Genomic DNA, 21,633 nt, shown 5'->3' on the forward strand with positions numbered 1-21,633 from the left:
AATTTAATTTACAGGTACAGTGGATGTACAATGTTAGTTTTACTGGATTATTTTATCACACAATAGTTTTACAGGCGTTTTGAGCAAGAACAGTGTTTTTGACTTAGTAAATAATTAAAAAAATGTTTTTACTGTGCATATTTTCATTCATTCATTTTTCTCTCTTCTTGGCACTAATGGGCTTCCATACTTTCTCCACTTACACCAATCATAACAATAGGAGGGGGCGGGGCCACGTGAGGTTAGGTTGTCACCCTCATTGGGTAAATAACAAACACCACCCACTTATTTTGTAGACTGCCGTGGGGGAGTCACGCGAAGTGTAGCGTTAGCGAAGCGCCAAAAAAAAAAAAATGACACACACGTGAGAGGAGATGACCCAGGTGAACCCGATGAAACCGTCTTCGCTGGGAGGGTTTCCGAGGCATAGACGCCTTCTCTGTTAGCCCTCCTGCACTCGGGTGTTGGCTCGGCTCGTGGAGGGAACTGCTGAGGCTAACGAGCTAACTAGCCGGCGTCGCCGGAGTGGACGTGGAACGAGTCGCGGTGTGTGTGAAGCTTCAACGGCGACGGTTGGAACCGCTGTGGCTGCTAGCGAAGTTCGCTAGCCGCTAACTACCCGCCGCTGCTAGCGAAGCTTGTTAGCTGCTAACTACCCGCCGCTGCTAGCGAAGCTAACTAGCCGGCGTCTCCTGAGTGGAAGTGAAGCGAGTTGCAGTGTGTGAAGCTTAACGGCTACCGAGGCGACGGTTTGAACCGCTGCGGCTGCTAGCGAAGCTTGTTCGTTAACCGCTAACCAACCGCCCGCCGTAGCTAACGAGCTAACTAGCCGGCGTCGCCGGAGTGGAAGTGGAACGAGTCGCGCGGTGTGTGTGAAGTGAAGCTAACGGCTCCGAGGCGAAGGTTGGTGGGTTGGATATATATTTTCTTCCCGGAGGGATTCGTTGCCACCGAAGGAGGTTGTTATCATCAACACCGCTGCCATCTTCTCATTTTCGGCGTGTAGCGTCTTGACGGCACTCCTCCGGGTCTACATGCTAGTAGCAACGGCTGCACTAATGTGCCACATTTAGCCAACGAACCTATTACATTTTTTTTGTTTTGGTTTTTGGACATTTTTGCGAGTGTACGTGGTACGAGCTTTTTTGTTGTATCAACTGTACTTTGATGTCGTGTCACCCGACAGCTAGTAGTCCCTCCAGAAGAACCAGACGCGGAGCATGCAGGAGGAGAAAAGACTTCAGATAAGTAGATAAGGAGAGTTAACGTGTGTGTGTGTGTGTGTGTGTGTGTGTGTGTGTGTGTGTGTGTGTGTGTGTGTGTGTGTGTGTGTGGTTAATCTACCACCAAAAAAACAAAAGGGAGAGGTGAAATTTTGGTGACCGGGACTGAGAAGAAAAAGTAAAAAGGATGAAGAAGTTTTCCAGGATGCCAAAGTCCGAGAGCGGCGGACTCGGCGGAGGAGCGTCCGGGTCCAGCTCCGGAGTCAGCAGTTACTTCGGCAAAGTGTTCGCAGTCGGCCGGTATCAAGTCACCGTGGATGAGCTCATTGCGGAGGGTATGTGCCCACAGATTATTAGCATTACAGTGTGTGTGTTAACATTGTTTTGTCTTTCACATTAAGCCCCGTTGGTATGCACTCTGGGACACACCCGTTGTCTTCTGTTTTTGGAGAGAATAACTCGCACAAGACACACACAGCAGTGGAGCAAACTCCTCCAGCTTTGTTCCTTTTATGGGCTGGTAATTGATTTGCCCTCCATAGTAAAACCTCAATCCCCCCCTCCTCCCTTTTTAACATCTGCTTATTTCCCAAGAAAGTACATCAGAATCAGCTTTATTGGCCATGTAATACATACATGTACATGGAATTTGACTCCGGTTTTCACATTGCTCTCAGCGTTCATACATGGAATATACAAATAAACGAGAAAAATATAAAAATAAGGACATTAAAGACAACAAAGTAGAACAGAGAAACTAAGCATAAATATTATATATATATGTATGTATGTATGTATATGTGTGTGTGTGTGTGTGTGTGTGTGTGTGTGTATATATATATATATATATATATATATATATATATATATATATATATATATATATATATATATATATATATATATATATATGTATGAACAATGGATTTGGGATATTATTGCAGAATGGTGGTAATAGTGCAAGCAGAGGTGCAGTTTGTCTGATTTAACTGTGATTTGAAATAGGTCGGTGTCCTCTTCCAGGTTTTGGTATTTAAAGTGGGGCACCAGGGATTTTGGTCCATAGCTGGAATTTTAAACTTAAAACTTTTCCGCCATATGGCTGTAGGTTAGATCCTGCTTCAGCTGCTCCACTAGAGGGGGGGAGACAAAGGTCCAAACCTTCTGTGTCAACATACACCATGTAAAGATCCAGCCATTCAAAAAACACTGTTCAACATGTTCATTCAAGTTCTTCTGCAGTTTGCTTTTGTCCCCATGATTATTTTCTTTGAGGAAATATGAAAAGTTTAAATCTCTGTACAAAGACTAGCGTCTCCATAGGCTGGCTGAGAGACACACTATAGTTATTCTATTAACATGAACGTAATCTGATTTAGATTGCATACCAACGGTGGTAAACACTTAAAGGATGTCTGATGCCATGGCTGCGTTCTAACCAGTGCAGCTCCTGAGGATGTCGACATGCTTTCTTGGAAACGATAGACGTTTCCTTCATGGCTTGACGAAACCTAGCGTTCAAATATGTTGAAATGAGATTCTCCTCCATGTGCAGTCACACGGGCACAGAATGAGGAAGTGTGTGTGTGAAAACAAACAACAAGGCTCACAGAACGGCTGGTTTCTTTCACAAAGGGTTTAGTGCTTATCGCAGCATGTTAATTAGAAACATCCTTATGATTTATAGAATAACTCAGCTCAGCCAATTAGATGACTAATTGGTCATGAGGGTCTTCCCTTTAACAGGAAGGAGTTAGTCATATTCTCAGGCTCTTTATTACAGAATATGGGGATGCTAATTAGACATTACTGGAAAAGAGTGGTTAAATCTCACTCGTCAAAATAATATTTGCAAATGTGCTTTAGCCTGTAATGAAGACTAGATGTTAAAAGTTACCTCTGCAGTACTGGGTTATGTGGAGGACTGGTAGTACCCAGTAGCCAAAATGATGTAAACTTGGAATAGTTCAGGTGGGTGAAAGGGGAACTGCTTGCAAGCACAAAATTAAGGGACCTCATTAAATGCATTTCTTATTGTATTGTTGAGGCTGTAATCATTCTTTGTAAGTCACGATGAATAAAGAGCGACAACTAAACGTTTCAGACATTTAGCTGTCGCTGTCTCCTCAAGTAACAGAGCGCTGTAAACATACTGTTGAGTCAAACTGTGAACCTGATCTCACTTGCCCCAAAAAACAAAACACACACACACACGCACGCACGCGCGCACGCACGCACGCACGCACGCACGCACGCACGCACGCACGCACACACACCTTCCTGCAAGCAGTCATGAGTCTTGTGTCATCATATAATCATGTGAGGGGGTTGTGGCTGGTTTTGCCACCAGGAGCACAAGGTTACATTGTGACCGTTGCTCATCATTCTGTTTCAAGGTAAATCATAACTGTGTATTTCAGTTAAACTTAACGGAGTCGGCTGCATTTAGAAATACACTGAATGTTAAAAAAAGCAGGATGTCGCTCCCCAGTTATTATGGTGGAGTAAAAGTGCTAGGTGTAAAAAGATCTGCTTGAGCAAATGGCTGTTTGGAGACTTATTGGGAGTGAAATGTAATGCAAATCAGAAACAAAACATGTGATGTGATGTTTACAGCATCTGTGGACAGAAATAGTAACATTCAGACTATAGTCCAAGTTTCAGCGTTGGACAAGTGGGTCAGAAATGTTCTTACCAGAAGTCCATTTAGTTTATTAGCGGTTATCGTATAACAGCAGCCATGCCAGTGAGATGCTGTTGACTTTTATCATGGCCGTCCAGCAATGTTTTTCTGGAAATTTGACGTGCCTTTAAAAAAACCCCTTTTATACTCCTTTTTTCAAATTGCACAATACATAGAACAGGATTATTGAAATACAGATCAGTGCTGCACATGTGCAACTCTCAACAGAGGTGAGAAGGGAGCAAGACTAAAAGTTTAATTATTTTTTACCACTTGCCATATCAGCTAGATTTACTAGCCCGAAGTGGCATGTTACTTGCCCCAGGCAATCTTTATCGTGTAAGAATGAGACATTACAAAATAAAGTGCATTAAGTTGAATCAGATTAGTCTTTCTTTCAGTGATTCAGTTCAGATTTACCCATTTTATTTCATATGCTGACCGCATTTGCACTCTAGTCTACTGTATGTGGTTTGTCAATAAAAACTTACAAGCAAAAATACTCCAGAAAGTAGAAGAACACAGAAAGACTTCTTTACAGTAACCATAGCAAATCCATTATTCACTTCCAGCGCTGCACTTGCATTCATGAAGTAAATAGACATTTTAATGAGCCGCTTGAGGACACTTTCCTATACATTTAGCACTCTATGGTGTCATGAGTGCTTAAGGAGTGAAGTATTTTACTTTACGGTGGTCCCATGTGCTGCTCATTCAGCAAAACAGGGACTGCTGCAACTTTTTGGGGGGTTTGTGGCTGGAACCACTTGGCGGGTAACCAGCCATCCTTTTGCAGGGTCCTGTTCTATTTAAAGACTCTACTATCCCGGGAAAGTTGTCAATGTGTCCGAGGTTATTTTTGAGTATTACCCTGCCATTGTGGCCCATTTAAACTTTTGTAGTTTTGCTCATTAAGTTTTTCTCTTTGTCAAGATCAGTGAGTGACTTCCATTAATAACGCTGTTGATGCACGTTCCAGTTGTCTTGAACCATAGTTGGAAGCATAAAACTAAATCTGAATTAACTGCAGAAGTCTTCCCTGAAGTGAAACCAGGCTGGCAGCACTTCCTCTTTGTGAAAAAGTTTTGCGTGACAAAATCAGACGAGGCAAAGCCACTGCAGTGATGTTCATCTGGATCCATTTCTTCCTGTGTTCTTAATCATATCTGATACCAGATAAAGCAGATTGTGTCAGTTTCCTGTCTATATTTTCATAAAAGGGACACCACAGAGGTTCATTAAGTGTGCACAGGTTTGATCAGGCCTGCTGCTGGTAGAAGTATGTGGCACTCAGTCACTTATTAGACTGATTCCTCTTGGCTCATCTTCCATTTCCTTATTCAACTGTCAAGTAGCTGTGCCTGTTTAATAAACACGAGATTCCCTTAAAGCCAAACGCACAACTGTAGTTTTCTGGAGAAGAAACGGCATGTTGATCTTAATGATCATATTCCAAATGAAACTTTTGTCGAGCTCAGAAGTCCTCTTGAAGCCTTGTGGTTAGCTATTTATTTTTTTTTCCAGTGACATCTGCAGAGCTGGACAGTTCCTCCATCGAGTAGGAACAGAGTCATTTCCCTCCGTTCCCCTTTAGCCTCCGTGGTTTCTCCAGAGTTCTATCTGCTGCTGTCTCCAAGAGGAACACAGAAATGACATGAAGCAACAGGATGCATCTGTGAGCACGTCACCCACTAACTCCACTAACTCTCTCGTTTTAGGGTTCTTCTTCAAGGCCTTGAAGTTAAGGAAATGTGTGGAAATTAGTAACCCATAAGTTATGGGTTTGGAAAGTTGCGCAAATTTCCTGTAAAAAAGTTTGGTGCCATCATAATAGACACACCCAAACTGTTTTGAAGGATGATTTTAATGTATATAAATATATAGTGATATTTACACTATATATCTGTGATAAGTCTGGAAAAGTATACTCTCTTAGAGACCTGCTCACCTACACACAGTTGCCAGTTTATTAGGTACATCTTGCTTTAACTAATGCGGTCTGATCCAACAGTCCTGCAATAAAGCTTCATGAAGGTTTTAATATGTTTTTTGTTGAAACTGTTTTGTTTTGATCTTTTTGAAGGATGTAGTTTGCAGTGCTGGTCAAATTCTTTGCTTTTAATCAGAGAGCTATTTCTGCAAATTCTCACTCCAAAGTCCACAAACTCATCCGCGTCATTATTAAACATTCGCAGCAGCTGATGTAGTATAAAGAGTGAGAAAGGACTGGTCAAATGAACACAGGACTTTCACCCAGGAGACTGATGTTCATGTCCTGTGTGAAATCAAGTCAATGTTACTTTGTTTTGTTACATAACTTCTGTACTTTACTAATACCTGTTAGAGTTAGCCTAACTTAAGTTGTTTAGTTGTGTAAGTAAACCTAAAAAGTAAAAACTACTTTGGAAGTTTATTTTGAATAGAGACTGTATGTGTAACAAGCAGAATCTAACACAGAAAATGAATAATACGCTTGCTCGCTCACTGTATCCTCACAACATGAGATAAGAATCCCCCTCTTCCTTCTGTGTGCTCTCTCACAGCCCAACGGCTAACTAGCTAGCTAACCCTACCACATCTACCGGCATCAAAACAGGAAGTCAGTGGTAAAGCGGTAAAGCCCGCTTCTTGCTTGATTTTGATTGGCTGTCTGGGACAAGTGTGACTTAAATGAGTGGTGTCGACTCTGCAATGAAAAGATGAAAAAATTGTGACTTTTATTGCATGTCTAAAAACCTGGTAACGCGTATAAGAAAAACAACAATTTTGTGGGCAACGCGTCCGTTTGAACCAAAACTGAACATTATAACCACCACGAAGGATTTTATTTGCGATGCTTGAAGCCACTGTTTAGGAAGACAGAAACTGTTCCCAAACCGAACGCTCTGCACCTGCAGTCGGAATATATTTAATCACGTTATTTGCCGAACGGCCACTCAGCATTAAAACAGATAACAGGCCTGCGGAACATGTCTTGTTGTCAGCCTAACTTGCGTAATAGCCGTTATGTCACTGCTATTTATTCACCAGACCACGACCACGTTGCATGACTGCTGTACCTGCACCTCACTATAGGTACAAAGCAAACCGCTCATGTTTTGCATGTGTTGGTAAATTCTTGTTAAAATGTCCGGTACCTTATAGTCTGGAGACTTTGTGCTTCATCGTGACTCACTTGTCTCTATTCATGTATCGCTTTAACCCTCTTCTGATAGATAGTTTTGTCTCTCAGCTGGCTGGTCCTCTTGGGTCACACGCCCGTCACGAAAACCTAAAAACCTTTTTGTCTGAACACGCTGACTTCACGTTGCTGTCAGCTGAATCTTGGAAGCGTTCACAGAGATGAGGGCAGTGTGAGACCACAGATCACGTAAACAGGAGAAAAGTAAACAGCGTTTCCAATGCAAACAGCTGCCGAGTTCACTGTGGACATGTGGACATTTTTCACCTTGTCCTTTTGACATTTGTGATCTGGACAAATGCCAGATACATTACCAAACACTTGTTTTGACCTTTGCGCTACTAGAAATTTACAGAAGAAATTCATCAATTGCAAGTGTGGGTTTACACTTGAAACAAGTGTGTTTGATAAGCTCTTTGTTGGGAATTTCTTCAGCGGTGTTTGCTTTGCTACAGAGAATAAATACATGAAAGCCAAAACGAAATGTTAAGTAAATATACTGTAGATACCTGCAGCCTTTTTTGGTTTGACTCAGTTTAGATAAAATGAAAAGCAGTCGGCTGAGGGATGTGGTTGAAATCTGTATCGTAGTGTTAATAATGTTTTTTCAGAGATTGAACACCATATTTCCTCATTTGGTATTTTTACAATGATGTCTAAGGTCACTATTTAACCCTCTGAACCCCACAACCCACCTGGCGGTATGGAAAAGCATACGCCAAAACTACACTGTTTATAACAGCCAGAAGTAGTAAAATCGTCAGATTTTCAAGAAACCGAAATTAAGCTAAAATGTTGACATTTCATCAAGAACATTTATTCTACATGTCTCATTTAGAATTTTTCCGAAACTTACAGCACGTCTGTTTATACAAACGTTACAACAGGCTGTAATGGGACCGGCACACACAAAAATGGCCACCGCTCCGACCATCCTGCTAAGTTGATTTGAATGTGAGTGTCTACTCCTATTCTTTTTCTTTGGTCAGCCACTTAGATCCACACTGAAGTATCGCAACAACTATTTAATTGATTGCCATGAAATTTTAGTACAGACATTCATAGAGGATAAATCCTACCAACTTTTTCGATCCCCTGATTTGTCCTCTTGTGCCACCATGAGGTTGACTATTGTGGTTTTGATTTAAATGTCTCAGCAACTATTGGATGGATTTTTCGTAACATTTTCTGCCCCACTGGATAAATTATAATAATCTGTTGATCTCCGGACTTTTGCCTAGCGCCATCAACATGGCCAAATTCCAATTTGTTAATAACCTTTAATTTATGACAGTTAAACAGTATACCAGCTTAGCATCAGCATGCTAGTATTACTATTTTGAGCATGCTAGCATGGCTGTAGAGTCTCAGTCTGGTTTAATGATACTGAAAAGTCAGTAAATGAAACCATTAGTGACTATTTGATTATCTCTCAACCCCCGAGTTGGGAAAGTCTTTTGCAAAAACTAAAAATCTTTTGATTTGCAAACAATCACACACTCGAATAACCTTGCAATTTGATTAAAAACAAGGTCAGGTGTAATTACTTTCCTAGTCACTTGCCATCAATCACTCACTGCAGTGCAGTTCAGAGCGTTCCTTTTCATAATGTTTTTTTTTTTTTTTTGAATGACCCATTTGGTCCTCCCTCTCTGGGGGGGGGTGAGAATGCATCCCATCTACATTATTAGCATACTGTACTGGTGATGAATAGGCACATTGTGCCCCATGTGTTGTCTTATTCTAGCACTGCAGAAAGAATGCTGGTACGACGCAGCACTCGGTCCCGTGATGGGCATCGCCAGCCTTTTGTGCTTGCTCATTGAGGCCTTTCTCTATCTGCCTCTCTCTCTCTCTCTCTCTCTCTCTCTCTCTCTCTCTCTCTCTCTCTCTCTCGTGAAACCGCAAATTAATTATTTTTTTCCCAATTCATCATCACCCGATCCAAAAGGAGGGCGTCGAGCCAAAACGTGGGAGTGAACTCGGGTCACATGGAGACCAACAAAACAGAAAGACATTGAATGCAACATTTCACTTCAGTGTACTTTCAGTGGCGGTTTAATGTCTTTGATTGGCGTGCTGTAAATTGTGGATTCATCAGCACTAATTAGGATATTTAAACAGTTAATACACTAGTGCACCGTGACCAGGATAGTGCCTCGTGTTTTTTTTTTTTATGAAAGGAATGATTTGGTTGTACTGGCCTTGGATAAGGACAACTTACATGAATGTGCTTTCAGATATTTTAGGTGTACTTTGTTCAGAGGTTTGACTGAGATTAAGTGTGTTTCACAATTGTATGCATTGTTTCTAAATACACAAATCCAGACATTGTCTCTCTCTTACTAAGATATACTGTATTCTTTTAAGTCAACATAATGTCCAATGTTTTAGTTTTCTTGTGGACAGGAAGTTCTATTTTTCAGCACTTGGATCTCAATCAGTTGGAGGTTGATGGTTTTGATGTCAGCGTGGAAGTGAGAATTCCTACAACCAAAAGATAGTCATATGAGATAAAGAATGAATTATAAGTCTATTAAGCTTAAATATAGGTCAGGTCTAGTATTAATAAGCTATCATGACATGTATGAAAGTTCTTGGTTTACTCCGAGTTAAACTCAGCTTCCTGGAGAGACTTAAGTACAGGTTGGAAACTGATCATCAGGCTTATATGACTCCAGCATGACTACACAACGTGATGAATGATCGCTTCACTTTTTAACGACTGTTGTCATTGTAAACAAGTTGGTGCTAACATGTCACTCCACAGTCTGCAGGGGACTAAACAGAATCTGAAAAAACATTTAAGTATATAGATATTTATGTATCTATATTAAATATTATGCCTGTTGTAAAAAATAACTACAGGCCTCATACAAATAATGTAAGGGAAAGACTTGTGTTATGGTTGTCGAGCATTGTGTTTTCAGTGTAGATGGCAGAGAGACTTTTGTTTTGAATAAGAATATCTCGAGAACCGATACTTCGAAACCAAGTCGATGCCAAGATTCTGAAGATATTCTGATAGAAATCTTCTCTGATAATTCTGCTTTGTGAACAACAAATATGTGTTGAAATCGGCAGGAGGAGGAGCTAGTTAACGTTAGCTGTTAGCACCTGGTGGGCAGCACAGTCCTGCTTGGCTAAATAACAAAAGTTAACTGCTAACATGCACTGAGTTACATTATGATCCAAAGGTACATTTTTATGTTTTAGTTCAAAAATAATCTTGTAAAATTTAGTTTTTTGGACAGAACCATTTGGTGGATCATCAGAGATTGATAATAAATTAGCAAACGTTAGGAAGTACATGAGATTTATGGCTTTGTTTTTTTACCGTGGTATCGAGAATTGTAGAATATCACTGGTATTGGTATCGACTGCTAAATTTCTGGTATGGTGACATCTCTAGTTTTGAAGCCGATTGTGAGCTTGTTGGCTCGTATACGCACAAATACAAAACTATTTCAAATGTTATGTACTATAATGTAAGATTTATTGTTGCGGATTTATAGTTTGTGGCGTAAAACACATTTCTCTCTGGGTGTGAAGTCAAATCAGGGCTACAGAAAGAGGTAGTTCATGTTTTGTTTGCGTCTAGATTTCAGTTTATACATGATAGACGCTCATAAAGTATCCTGCAAGACGTGAACATAGTCTTTATCCGGAGGTAAGACTTGCTTCACCCCTGTCGGTTAACAAGCCACACCTGGTGTACATCCGACAGAGCAGGTGCGACTTGTCAAAGTTTAAATCTGTTGCTGCACTGTTACCTACAGCCTATAATGATACCGACTGTTTGAAGTGTGAATAATTTATAGGGATAAAAAAAGCTCTACCTGTAGACTTTCCTACCACCACAGCACCATTAGAGGCCTTTTTTGTTTGCAGGTTTCACATATTGTCATGTTTACTTTAAATTCAAAGTGGTAAAGCTTAACAATTAATAATTTTTGTATCTAAATCGTGATATACTGAAACTGCTCTATGTTGACTTAAGAAACTCGTACAACCCGCATAGTGTCCCAAGCAGACTAATCAGTTTTTGGTGATGTTTGTGCAACTTCTTTGTTTAATCTAAGATTCATGTAAACTTTGGGCCCTTTGTATACTCCTCTACTCACCTACGCAGCCGCTGCAGACCAGTTGTTTAGTCTGAACTGTCAACATCGGTGCAAAATTTGAAGCATTTCATAGTCTGACCTACACAGACACCACCAGCCCATTAGTGTGCTTGCAGTCTCTCTATTGACAAAATGTTCTTGTTTTTCATAGCCGTATGGCAGCATCCTAAATTATGCCCAGTTTTCATGTTACTGTGATGAGATGAAGCAGGATAAGAATGGTAGATGTTGTTGCCCAAGGTTTGTGTCTTTTCCAGTGTTATCCCCACTACATTTCCAAAGTAGCACCTGTACCCTTTTTGACCATTGGACTGTTTAATTACACTTTTATGTGGTCTAAAGTAATGCATATAAACCTTCATACATTAATGAACATGTGTCAGAAAATGCATTGCCTCTTACAAAGAGACCTCAAAGACGTCATCAGATAGTCTTTTTCCCTTTTCTTTCTTGTTTTCCTTTACATATCAGGATGGTGTTAAACGTGGACTCACAACTGACCCTGTCGTCATGTTTTCACCCTCTTGTATCTTTTTCATCCAGCAGCATCTCTGTCTCTCTCCCAATTTCATCCTAAAGCCTCCGAAGCACAGCCAATTGTCTGTCTGTTCAGTTGTAAACACTGTTGAGTTAAGCTGTATGAGAGCTGACTGCCAGAAGCTTCCAGCTCACTTCAGCTCAGGATAAAACAAAAAACCACTGCGCCTCCTCATATTACCTTTTATGGACATGCTCTTCAGAAAGACTTGAATCTGTCTTTTTAAGTGCTTCTCATCGTTCACCTGAGGTTGAAATTAGATTGATTTCAGCCAAGGCCCCCCTGTGCTTAACACATCGGCCAAAGTGGAAGAATGAAAGGTGAATAAGGGGGAGCTGGAGTTCAGGTTGACAGTTTTTTGTTTGCAGTTCTCACTTGCCAAACAAGGAGTTACTGTGCACACCAGAATTGGTGTGTGTGTGTGTGTGTGTGTGTGTGTGTGTGTGTGTGTGTGTGTGTGTGTGTGTGTGTGTGTGTGTGTGTGTGTGTGTGTGTGTGTGTGTGTGTGTGTGTGTGTGTTGTGGGGAGATAGGAGTTGGATTTGTGGCGATTAAAACACAGTTGACAGGGCATTACTCAAAGTTCTTCTTTTGGCTTTTATTTAGTTAAAAACCCGTCACTGTAACTGGTGCTTTGCTGTTTGATTTTTCTCTTTTGGCTCTTTCCGATGTGTTTCTTAATTTTCTTTTTTGAGACTCTTGAGATCATTGCTCACCAGTGAGGTTTGACTTTAAAATGCGTTGACACTAGCGAGACATAAGACTGTTCAGTCAGTTGGTCTGTCCAGCCCTTTTGATCTATATTGTTTTGACGATTATTATCAACATTGTGGAGGAAGACGGGATGATTCTGAATGACCAGCATTCACCATTCATTTAACACCAGAATACTTTATAGAGTATTCTATTACTAAAATAAATAATTATGTCAATGCTGCTTACGAGCCAGTCACACCCCCAGATGTTAGACCATTTGCCAGATTGGGGGTATCCAGCTGTTTTTCCCCTCTGAAGGTATCTTTCATTCATTTAAGTCCAGTATGCCTGCAGCATCCCACTATCTCCTCTGTGTTTTGGCAGAGAGCCACCCTCACCTCTTAAAAGTTTAAAAATATCTGTCCTTCAACCACCTTGGTTATCTCCTTTCTATGGCCATGTGTATTTGACTTGGCTAGATGTGAACTTCAGCGACAGTGTTTGTGGATTAATGTTGGTAAAGGAATAAGAAACACATATGAATTAAGCAGAGCACAATGCTATCTTTGGTTATGTTTAATACCAAAAACTTGACATGTATAATAATTAACTTGCTGTACATTTTGAATCAGCATTCGTCCATTTTAAAGGATCTTCATCCATCAAACAAACCAAAACTTTAAAAGGTCCAGAAAAGATGACACAGTGGTGTGCAGCAAGTAAAAGACTTATAGAGTGCAGAATCTCTCAACTGTTTGCTAAAAGCAAGAGCGTGCCTATTTTTAGGCCGACAACCGATGCCACTGATGCTTTTGTGAATTTTACTTCACTTTAACTTTTGACAGACGGTCGTCAGCCTGAAGTGGGTTATACGGTTTTGATGTTTGCAAACAGTCCTGTCTAGATGGTGCCCCACAATTTCCAGATCTCTTGTGAGATGGTTAAGGTTAGTCATTGACATATAATGGTTATGGATAGGTATTGTCCTGGAATGGCTGAGGTTAGGAATTGACCTCAAATGGTAAAGGTTTGGCATTTATGTGGAATGGTTGAGGTTTGGCATTGATCTGTAAATAGTTGAGATTTGGCATATACTGTACTTCGAATGGGTGCCATTGGACATCGGCCTCGGACGGTTGAGGTTGGGCATCGACCTTGAACGGTCGAGGTTTGGCATCGTCCATCCAACGGTCGAGGTTTGGCATCGTCCATCCAACGGTCGATGTTTGGCATCTGCCATCCAACGGTCGAGGTTTGGCATCGGCCATCCAACGGTCGAGGTTTGGCATCGGCCATCCAGCGGTCGAGGTTTGGCATCGGCCATCCAGCGGTCGAGGTTTGGCATCGGCCATCCAACGGTCGAGGTTTGTCATCGGCCATCCAGCGGTCGAGGTTTGTCATCGGCCATCCAACGGTCGAGGTTTGGCATCGGCCATCCAACGGTCGAGGTTTGTCATCGGCCATCCAGCGGTCGAGGTTTGGCATCGGCCATCCAGCGGTCGAGGTTTGGCATCGTCCATCCAACGGTCGAGGTTTGGCATCGGCCATCCAGCGGTCGAGGTTTGGCATCGGCCATCCAGCGGTCGAGGTTTGGCATCGGCCATCCAGCGGTCGAGGTTTGGCATCGGCCATCCAACGGTCTTTGACTTTCACAGTCACCAAATTACATGTTTGGTCACTACATTAACCAGCCAAAGAACAAAAGTCCTTCCCACATTAGTGAGTATAATACCAAATCTCAAAGGATTTGTTAAAGCGCTGGGGATCATAAAGTCATTTTTGTTAATTAGTGAGAGCAGCTGGCATCACATGGCAAACTGGGCAGACCTTGAAGCCAGTTGATGGAAATCCTTTTTCCTACTTTACTGTGGGAAGAATGGCACCTGTTAGTCTGCATGAAGAATGCAGCAATGTAGAAGGATGGTATTTATGGTCTACTTTTGGTGTTCTTTAACACCTGTTTTGATGCCAACACTCCTGAATGTTGCAAAGGATAAGATAAAAGAAGAGGTGATAGAGCTCTCAGTCACGACATCTTAACTTTGTTTTTATCAAGCTTGCATCATCATATTACTGTTATCATTTAGCACATTAAATAGCCAGTAAAAGTAAATACTCACTTGTATGTTCCTTTAAAAAAAGAAATGCTGATCTTATTTAGAGAATGACACTGAAGTATTCCACTGTATTCAATTAAGTGGACAAGTAGGGGATCCTTTTTTAGAGTTTACCCAAAAGATGGTCCCTTTACAAGTTAAGTTCTTATGAAATGACACACAAAGTTGGGGAAAGAGTCCAAAAAGAGATTTGCAGGCAACAACTCTTACTTTTCACCTGATTTCTCATCATTTCAAGAACAGCAACGTTGTCATTATCTCAAGAGAAAAGCTAATTCCAGCATTCAGATCACACTTTTTGTAATGTTGTGCAACCCACAGACTACTTTAAGTAGCTAGTAACTCTTATCATCGAGCTTTACAACTAAGATCACTTGTAGGGGGGGTGTTGTGGGAGGGTGTTGTGGGTTCATGGGGGCCTCCAGGAGGAAATACCTAAGCCTGCTCCCTTAAAACACAGCTATTCAGCTAAAGGAGGCACTTTGAATTGAACTACATTCTTAGTTTGTAGCTTTTTCACAAGCTTTATAACTTAAGTATAGAGCTGTAGTGTTGAAATGAGTGACTCGACAGTGAGAAAGAGAGAGACTGTTGGTCAGAGAGTGGTCTGTTATCACAGATGACATCATGCTTCAGAGGAAGAACATCTGTGCCTTGTGCTTCACTGTAAACGTATATCCTCTCTTGTTCGCTTCATGTTACTAAATCCTCTAATCCTCACTTGTTGAGGCACTTCTCTGCCACTTTTAAACCTTTTTTTTTCTTTCTTGTCTCTATCACATGCTGAGTGTCTGTTGAGATCGTCTTTCAAGCCTCTTCCACAGGCTGTCATGTGGGCCGCCTGTGACTGTCCTAGTTAGTCAGGTTTTGCAGTGATGTCAGGGTCCCAAGTGCTTGATGCAGGGCCGGGAAAAAATATTCAGTAATTACACCCTCGTGCAGGACCAGGCTGTAATACCTCCCCCCCGTCTTTTCTTCTTGGCCTGATGGATTTGGGGTTTTCCCTCCCAACTGTCACCAACAACTGACCATGTCCTCATGGTGAAGTACCTCTGTCTCCTCTCCACAGTGCAGCCAGCTAACAGACAAGCGGGGGGGGGGTACAATAACACTGAGATGTGACTAATGTGGTCCTGAGGACCAGAGTATTAGACATGCCATTCAGCAATGCTTTAATGAAAGGATTCTGTTACACCTCTGACAACCTTGCTGAGCTGTATTATCAGTCTGTGTAAACTAAACTTGGAGCAAATCATCTTCTGAACATCCTTTTAACCTACGTGTCACTCTGAAAATCTCGGTGCCTTAGCAAGTTAAAGTTTTCTTAAGAACACGAGAAAGCAGATGATTCATGAAATATGTAAGAAATGTTCCCATTAACTTTTTCTTCAATGAGCTTTTTTTAGGTTGGTTTTTAGGTTAGCCTTATCTCGCTAATAATTAAATATAAAATAGTGACATGAAAGTATAAAAGTGCAGCTCAAAGATGATGGAATACTTTGCCTCCCAAGATGTGACAAATGTCCCCTTTTCTTTCCTGTTCAGGTTCATCTGGTTCTTTGTCAGTTGAATTAATTTACACATTTGTTTGTGATGTTGATGGTTGAGTTGAACTTTTCACTCCACAGTATATCAACTTAATTTGCTTCACCATTGTCTCTGAAACAGAAGCCTGTGTGCAAATGAGTAAATGCATGTGCAGCGATGTGGCGTGCAGCGTTGCCGGGCTCCTGTTCTAACTGCAAAAGCCATCTTCAAATATCATTAATGCAAGAAATATTGAACAATCATTATTTGCAGTGTGCCAATTTTGCAGTTTGCTGCCCCTTTTTGTTATATCTTAAAAAGTGTTTGCCACACAAAGGCCAAGAATTGGTTGCTAATTTCTCAAACTGGGACATTGATGTAGAGCTTGTTATTTCTGTTTGTCATTTGAGCAACAGTTTGGTAGTCACATGAGAGTCCCAGTCTGTTTCTCTGAGTCTTTACTGAAGAAGGTATTCAAACACTTCACAAGTCCATTGTTTGACTTGGCATGTTGTTGTTTGCATCTGTGTTGTCACTCTCGGTTGGTTAAAGACGGCTTTGTTTTTGTCATTGGTTGAAACCAGTCTCCTGTACAGTGTGGGACCTTTTGTGTTGTTCAAGGGTCCCTTATTTGTCCAGGAAGTTGGTACGCTGGGCACAAAGCCCCTCTGAAATAAATCATTCCATCCAGAGCCATTAGGGAGAATAATACTCTTAATAGTGTACCGCTTCCGTGACTGGCATAGTCATCATGGGAGGCAACAAAAGCCCCCAGGGTGGTGATATAGTGAGAGTCTGATCCTGGAGCGTATGGCCTCAGTCAGTCCCAGAGCAGGCCAGCAGGGAGACATGAAGCGTTTGGTAGGATGACCTGGGTTGGAAAAGCCACCTCCCCACCAGAGACGCAACGCCGGCTGCCATGCTGGGTGAGGATTGGTTTCTCATGACAGACGGCTAAAAGTTGGAGTCAGGGAATCTCTGGAAAGATTGTCAACAATTCAGCGTGAAGATGTAGATTTATATTCCGTAAAGTCTACTGCACACTACATGACATCCATCCATCATATCGCTTTTCCGGTTCAGGGTTGCGGGTGCAGCCGGCTTAGCAAGGTATTCCAGATGTCCCTCTCCCTAGCAAGGCTTTCCAGCTCTTCCCGGGTGAACCCCAAGGTGTTCCCAATCCAGACAAGAAATATAAACCCTCCAACGTGTCCTGGGTCTAACCTCGGGGACTCTTACCAGTTGGACGTCTCCTGAAAACCTCTAAAGGGATGCGTCCAGGAGGTATCTTGATCAGATGTCCGAACCACCTCAGTTGGCCCTCTCCAATGAATCACCGCCTTAACGTGGTGGAGGTGTTTGTGTGTTCTTGGGTAGTAGTCTTTTCAGGGGCAATAGCTTCTAGTAGGGTCTCCCAAGGCTAAGTGGTCATAGGAGAGGGGGCAGGACCGACAGCGATTCCTCAGCCAGACAAGAGTTGCCTGGAAAAAAGTGAAACCGTGGCACCCTTCTGGAGCCAGTACTGAGAGGGGTGCTTGCTGGCGAGTGTCTTGTGGCGGGACCTTAACACATGGGGCTCGGGTTGGGCAAAGCCCCAAAACAAAATCTACATTGAACCCCAACCTGTGGGCCCACCACTCACATGGATAGGCATTGGGGTCGGGTGCATTGTGAGAGGCAGGAACGTAGGCTTGCCGATCCCTGGCATCGCAGACTTTTTGCAGGTTTCAAAACAAACCTTGACCTTTTTTATTTTGTAGTAGTGGCACAGTCGCTGATTCATCTTATAATCAGTACACCTCATGTGACATCATGTCACTTCGCTCCAAATCAACATGTCAACCGTCTATGACAAATACATGATACTACATCATAGTCTAACTGAAGGCGAAACAGTGGGAGTGAATTAGGTGGTGTGGATGTTAAGTGTAGCTCTCCAGTTTGTTCTGTTTCTGTGCGAAGGTTAGCTGTTCTTGTGTGTCTTGTCCATGCATGCTTTAACAGCCTGCTCTTTTCAGGCTTTTGGCCCTTCGCCCGAACAAATAGATTTTGCCTTGTAAAATCTGTCATCCGGCCCATGCAACCCCCACATGTTCTTGCCTCAAGTTTGATCTTTACTACGTCTGCATCCTACACCTTTTCTATTAAGTCAAAGCAGTACATTAAGCTTTATATTTGCACAAGATGACTCACAGGTAGCTTTTTCCCTCTGCGGCAGGGTCATAAAGCAAACTCTGCTTAACAAATGCTCAAGTTTCAGCTTGAAGAAAGTCTTCATACATCAGTGCATCCTACTGTTTTTTTTTTTATTTTTATAAAAGTAGCTCTTTCACAAGACTTTGTCATATGATTCAGTTTAGTGGCTTAAGTTCACTCCCACTCCAACAAGCCTCTGGATGGTTCTGCACTCATTGTAGGAAATCAATTTAACTGGATAGCTCCATTCATACGTGCAGCAAATATCATCTTTTTATTGTTGTTACATTCTAATTCAGTGTTCTTGTTCCTGCACTGCATCAGTGATATTTCAAGTAACTGTAGTCAAATTCGCCTGACAAGTTTCTCTTCCTGTATTTTGTGTTTTTGTGGGTATTCGATGTCATTCTGTGTATGTTACCCATTTCAGCAGCATCAGCATATAAACTGCTTGTCTCATCAACAGTTTGTATTTTTGATTGTCTAGTTTTTTTTAATCATTTGTCTGCATCCCTGACAATGTGGCTGTCAGCAGTAGACATTGGGATCTTAGATGTTTTTAGAGTGATGCAAAACAAATAAATAGATGAAGCAGAATAGACTTAACCAGTCTCCGGCCAAATTACATTGTCACCATAGTTTTTCGTTGACACTGTCGAATGCTTCATGATCAGCCGCAGGTTGTCTTTTGTCTCATTAGCCGCCGGTTTATCCCTCTGTGCTGCAGTATGGCATCGGTCCCCTCCTCTAATCTGATGAAGCCTGCTACAGTCACTGTTGTCACTGCACACAAGCAAACACCACCCTTCACATTGTTTACATTTGCTTTGCCTGACTTTGCTTTGGCCATCTTTCGTGTTCGCCGTGTTCTGTTTACTGTCCTCATGGAGGACACACAGGTTTAACCTACTTGAATTATTGCTACTTAGGTTGTTTTTTTTTGTCCTCGCAACAACACAACCTCTGAGATCTGTTTAAATGTTATGTTGATGGACTCTTCAGTGAGGGCCATTGTGCTACTTCTGCTCATTCCCAATCCAAATCCATGCTGTTTTCTTTTAGCTGACCTAAGCTAACTTGTTAGGCAACAAGCGCGCCATTGTGGATCCTTTCTTTCTGCTCGTCTGGGGGAACTTTGATGCCCACCACTCGGTGACTCAGTGATCCCCTCCTAATGAGCCCGGGTACTGTCCCATCACAGTGTTATAGAGTCCATTCATCCAGAGAGGCACACAGGACAGTGACAACAGCTACAGCACTTCAGCTAGACACCGTGATCCTGTCAACACGGTCTACTCCAGCACCAGAAACCCCACATCCCACCAAGAAAACAGTGCAATTTCAGCTCATCTCATTCTTGGGAAAACCTTGCTATGTTTTCTAAAGCAATAAGCCTCATTTACTCAAGGATTACGCCCCGTTGGAGTTGGGCCAACACAAGCTAAATGAGCTTAGTCTCATGAAATGAGACCAGTTAGCAGCTGTTGAAATCAGCTCATGGAGACCTTTTATAAATCCTGGATTACACCATTTTCTACATTGACTTTTAAGAGAAGATCTGAGTGTTTTTTTTTTTTTTTTTTTTTTTTTTTTTTAAGCACTACTATGTTTTGTACTCTTGTATGTACTAGGGTTGGGTGGAGTTGTCACAATACCAGACATTTTCCACGATTCCAGATACACAATTTGGTAGGTGATGGTAAAACACACTTTGAGTTATAAAGCTAAATGGGTCATTTAGCTTTTTCTCTAGTATCTGTTATATTGCTGTGAAAACATCTCCGTCAAACAACCCAAAAACTAGGTTTTACAATAAGTCTGGAGCCCTGATCCGTGCCATAGAAGAATGAGTGTAGTCCGAGTTTTGTAGGATTTGCTACCAAAGTGTCTGTTCTCGTGACATCTCAAGGGTTGGGAGATGTGTTAAAATTTTCAGAATAAAACTCTTTAAAACCATCTTGGTTAGTTCCAACAATCACTAATATTGGTGTGGTCGAAATGAACCCCTAAGTCACAGAGTTAGATGTGTAAACATGCTGGATACATGCTGTTTTTACCTAAATAAATAAACTGAAAACAACCGACGATGTACTCAGCCAATTGCTGACTGACAATATATCTCCTCGTCCAAATCGCCTGGGTAGCACAACAGAAATTTGTGCTACAGGAATTGTTTGTAATGGAAGATTTATTTAACCATCTCTGTGTAAAGGTGATTCGTAATGTGGTTAACCTTAAAACATCTTGCAATTGTCTATTTTACATACGTGGAAAATCAAATCTCGACTGAGCATTGCCTAATTTATTCTGAATGGTCAACGAGCAGTTTTTCACATAATACTCTGAAAACTAACACCCTATAAAGTACATTCAGTATGCTGATGTAGTGCTAACGCTTGTCACATTGTGTTTTTTTCCAGGAGGCTTCTCTGTGGTGTTTCTGGCTCGTACGCACAGCGGCGTCCGCTGCGCTCTCAAGAGGATGTACGTCAACAACGTCCCGGACCTGAATGTCTACAAGAGAGAGATCACTATCATGGTGAGAGCAGCATCACAGTGTTTACTTGTAGTTGTTTTGATGATCTCCACATCAATTTAAATTCCTTCGTTCTGTTGCAATGTCAAACTTAAGTCTTGGTTTTCCTTCCAGTCCTTCCCTGCCTCGAGAACATCATTTCTCTCACCTTTTGTGCTCTTAATGTGCTCATTATTGGGAAAGTTTCATGAGGGCATTCTCAGCTTTCAGTTATTAAATTTAAGGGCATAATTCGTGTTTGAAATGGGACACAAGCCCTCATAAAGACGTTACTCTCATAAAGGAAGGTGCATATAAATGGCTTCATTCCACCTTCATAACCCGTCCTGTTTGCCAGCATTTCCAGTCTGGCAACAGCAAAAGCCTTATTTGCTGTGTGAGATTGTGTTAATAAGCACCGTTCCCATGGGCTAATACTTAGGATTTATTACACAGAGCTGGCACTCGCATGATTTCAGCGTGTTTTGTTGTTCAAAGTTAGAAATTATTCTGTGCGTCTTGGACAACAGCAGATGTCTCGCCCCTGAACGTTTGACCCCGGTGTGTCGGTGAACAGCTCAGCTTTGTGTGTCCGTTCACTTCGCCTCATCAGCTGTGTGACACTCACCCACTGAGCTGACCTCACACACCGACACAGGTCTGGCCTGTTGGGACGCCGCTCTAGGTGTGTCGGGTCTCCTCATGCTGGTGTTAAAACGATCAACAAACACTTTCATGCTTTAATCCGGCAAATGAATCAAGTTGAGAAAAGATTAGCGGAGTTAAGAGCTCAGCACGGAGTAACAACATGAAGGAACACAAAAAGCACTCTCA

At 41.8% G+C, this 21,633-nt stretch overlaps 1 protein-coding gene across 4 annotated transcripts in view; it reads left to right on the top strand.

Annotated features, from left to right (window-relative positions):
* The first annotated feature begins 208 nt into the window (after positions 1-208).
* bmp2k (BMP2 inducible kinase) overlaps positions 209-21,633 on the top strand; it is a 47,573-nt gene continuing 26,148 nt past the window's right edge. For 2 of the 4 annotated variants that reach the window (XM_068721027.1, XM_068721030.1), the window contains exons 1-2: positions 209-1,558; positions 20,705-20,823. In XM_068721027.1, the coding sequence (XP_068577128.1) occupies positions 1,411-1,558; positions 20,705-20,823 (267 nt within the window). In that variant the 5' untranslated portion in view covers positions 209-1,410. The remainder of the gene's footprint in view (positions 1,559-20,704; positions 20,824-21,633) is intronic. The other 2 variants (XM_068721028.1, XM_068721029.1) reach the window with 2 other exon arrangements.

The sequence above is a fragment of the Cebidichthys violaceus genome, unplaced genomic scaffold (genome assembly GCF_023349555.1).
Source record: "Cebidichthys violaceus isolate CVI_PGR_0920_01 unplaced genomic scaffold, fCebVio1.0.p SCAF_26, whole genome shotgun sequence".
Lineage (NCBI taxonomy): Eukaryota > Metazoa > Chordata > Actinopteri > Perciformes > Stichaeidae > Cebidichthys > Cebidichthys violaceus.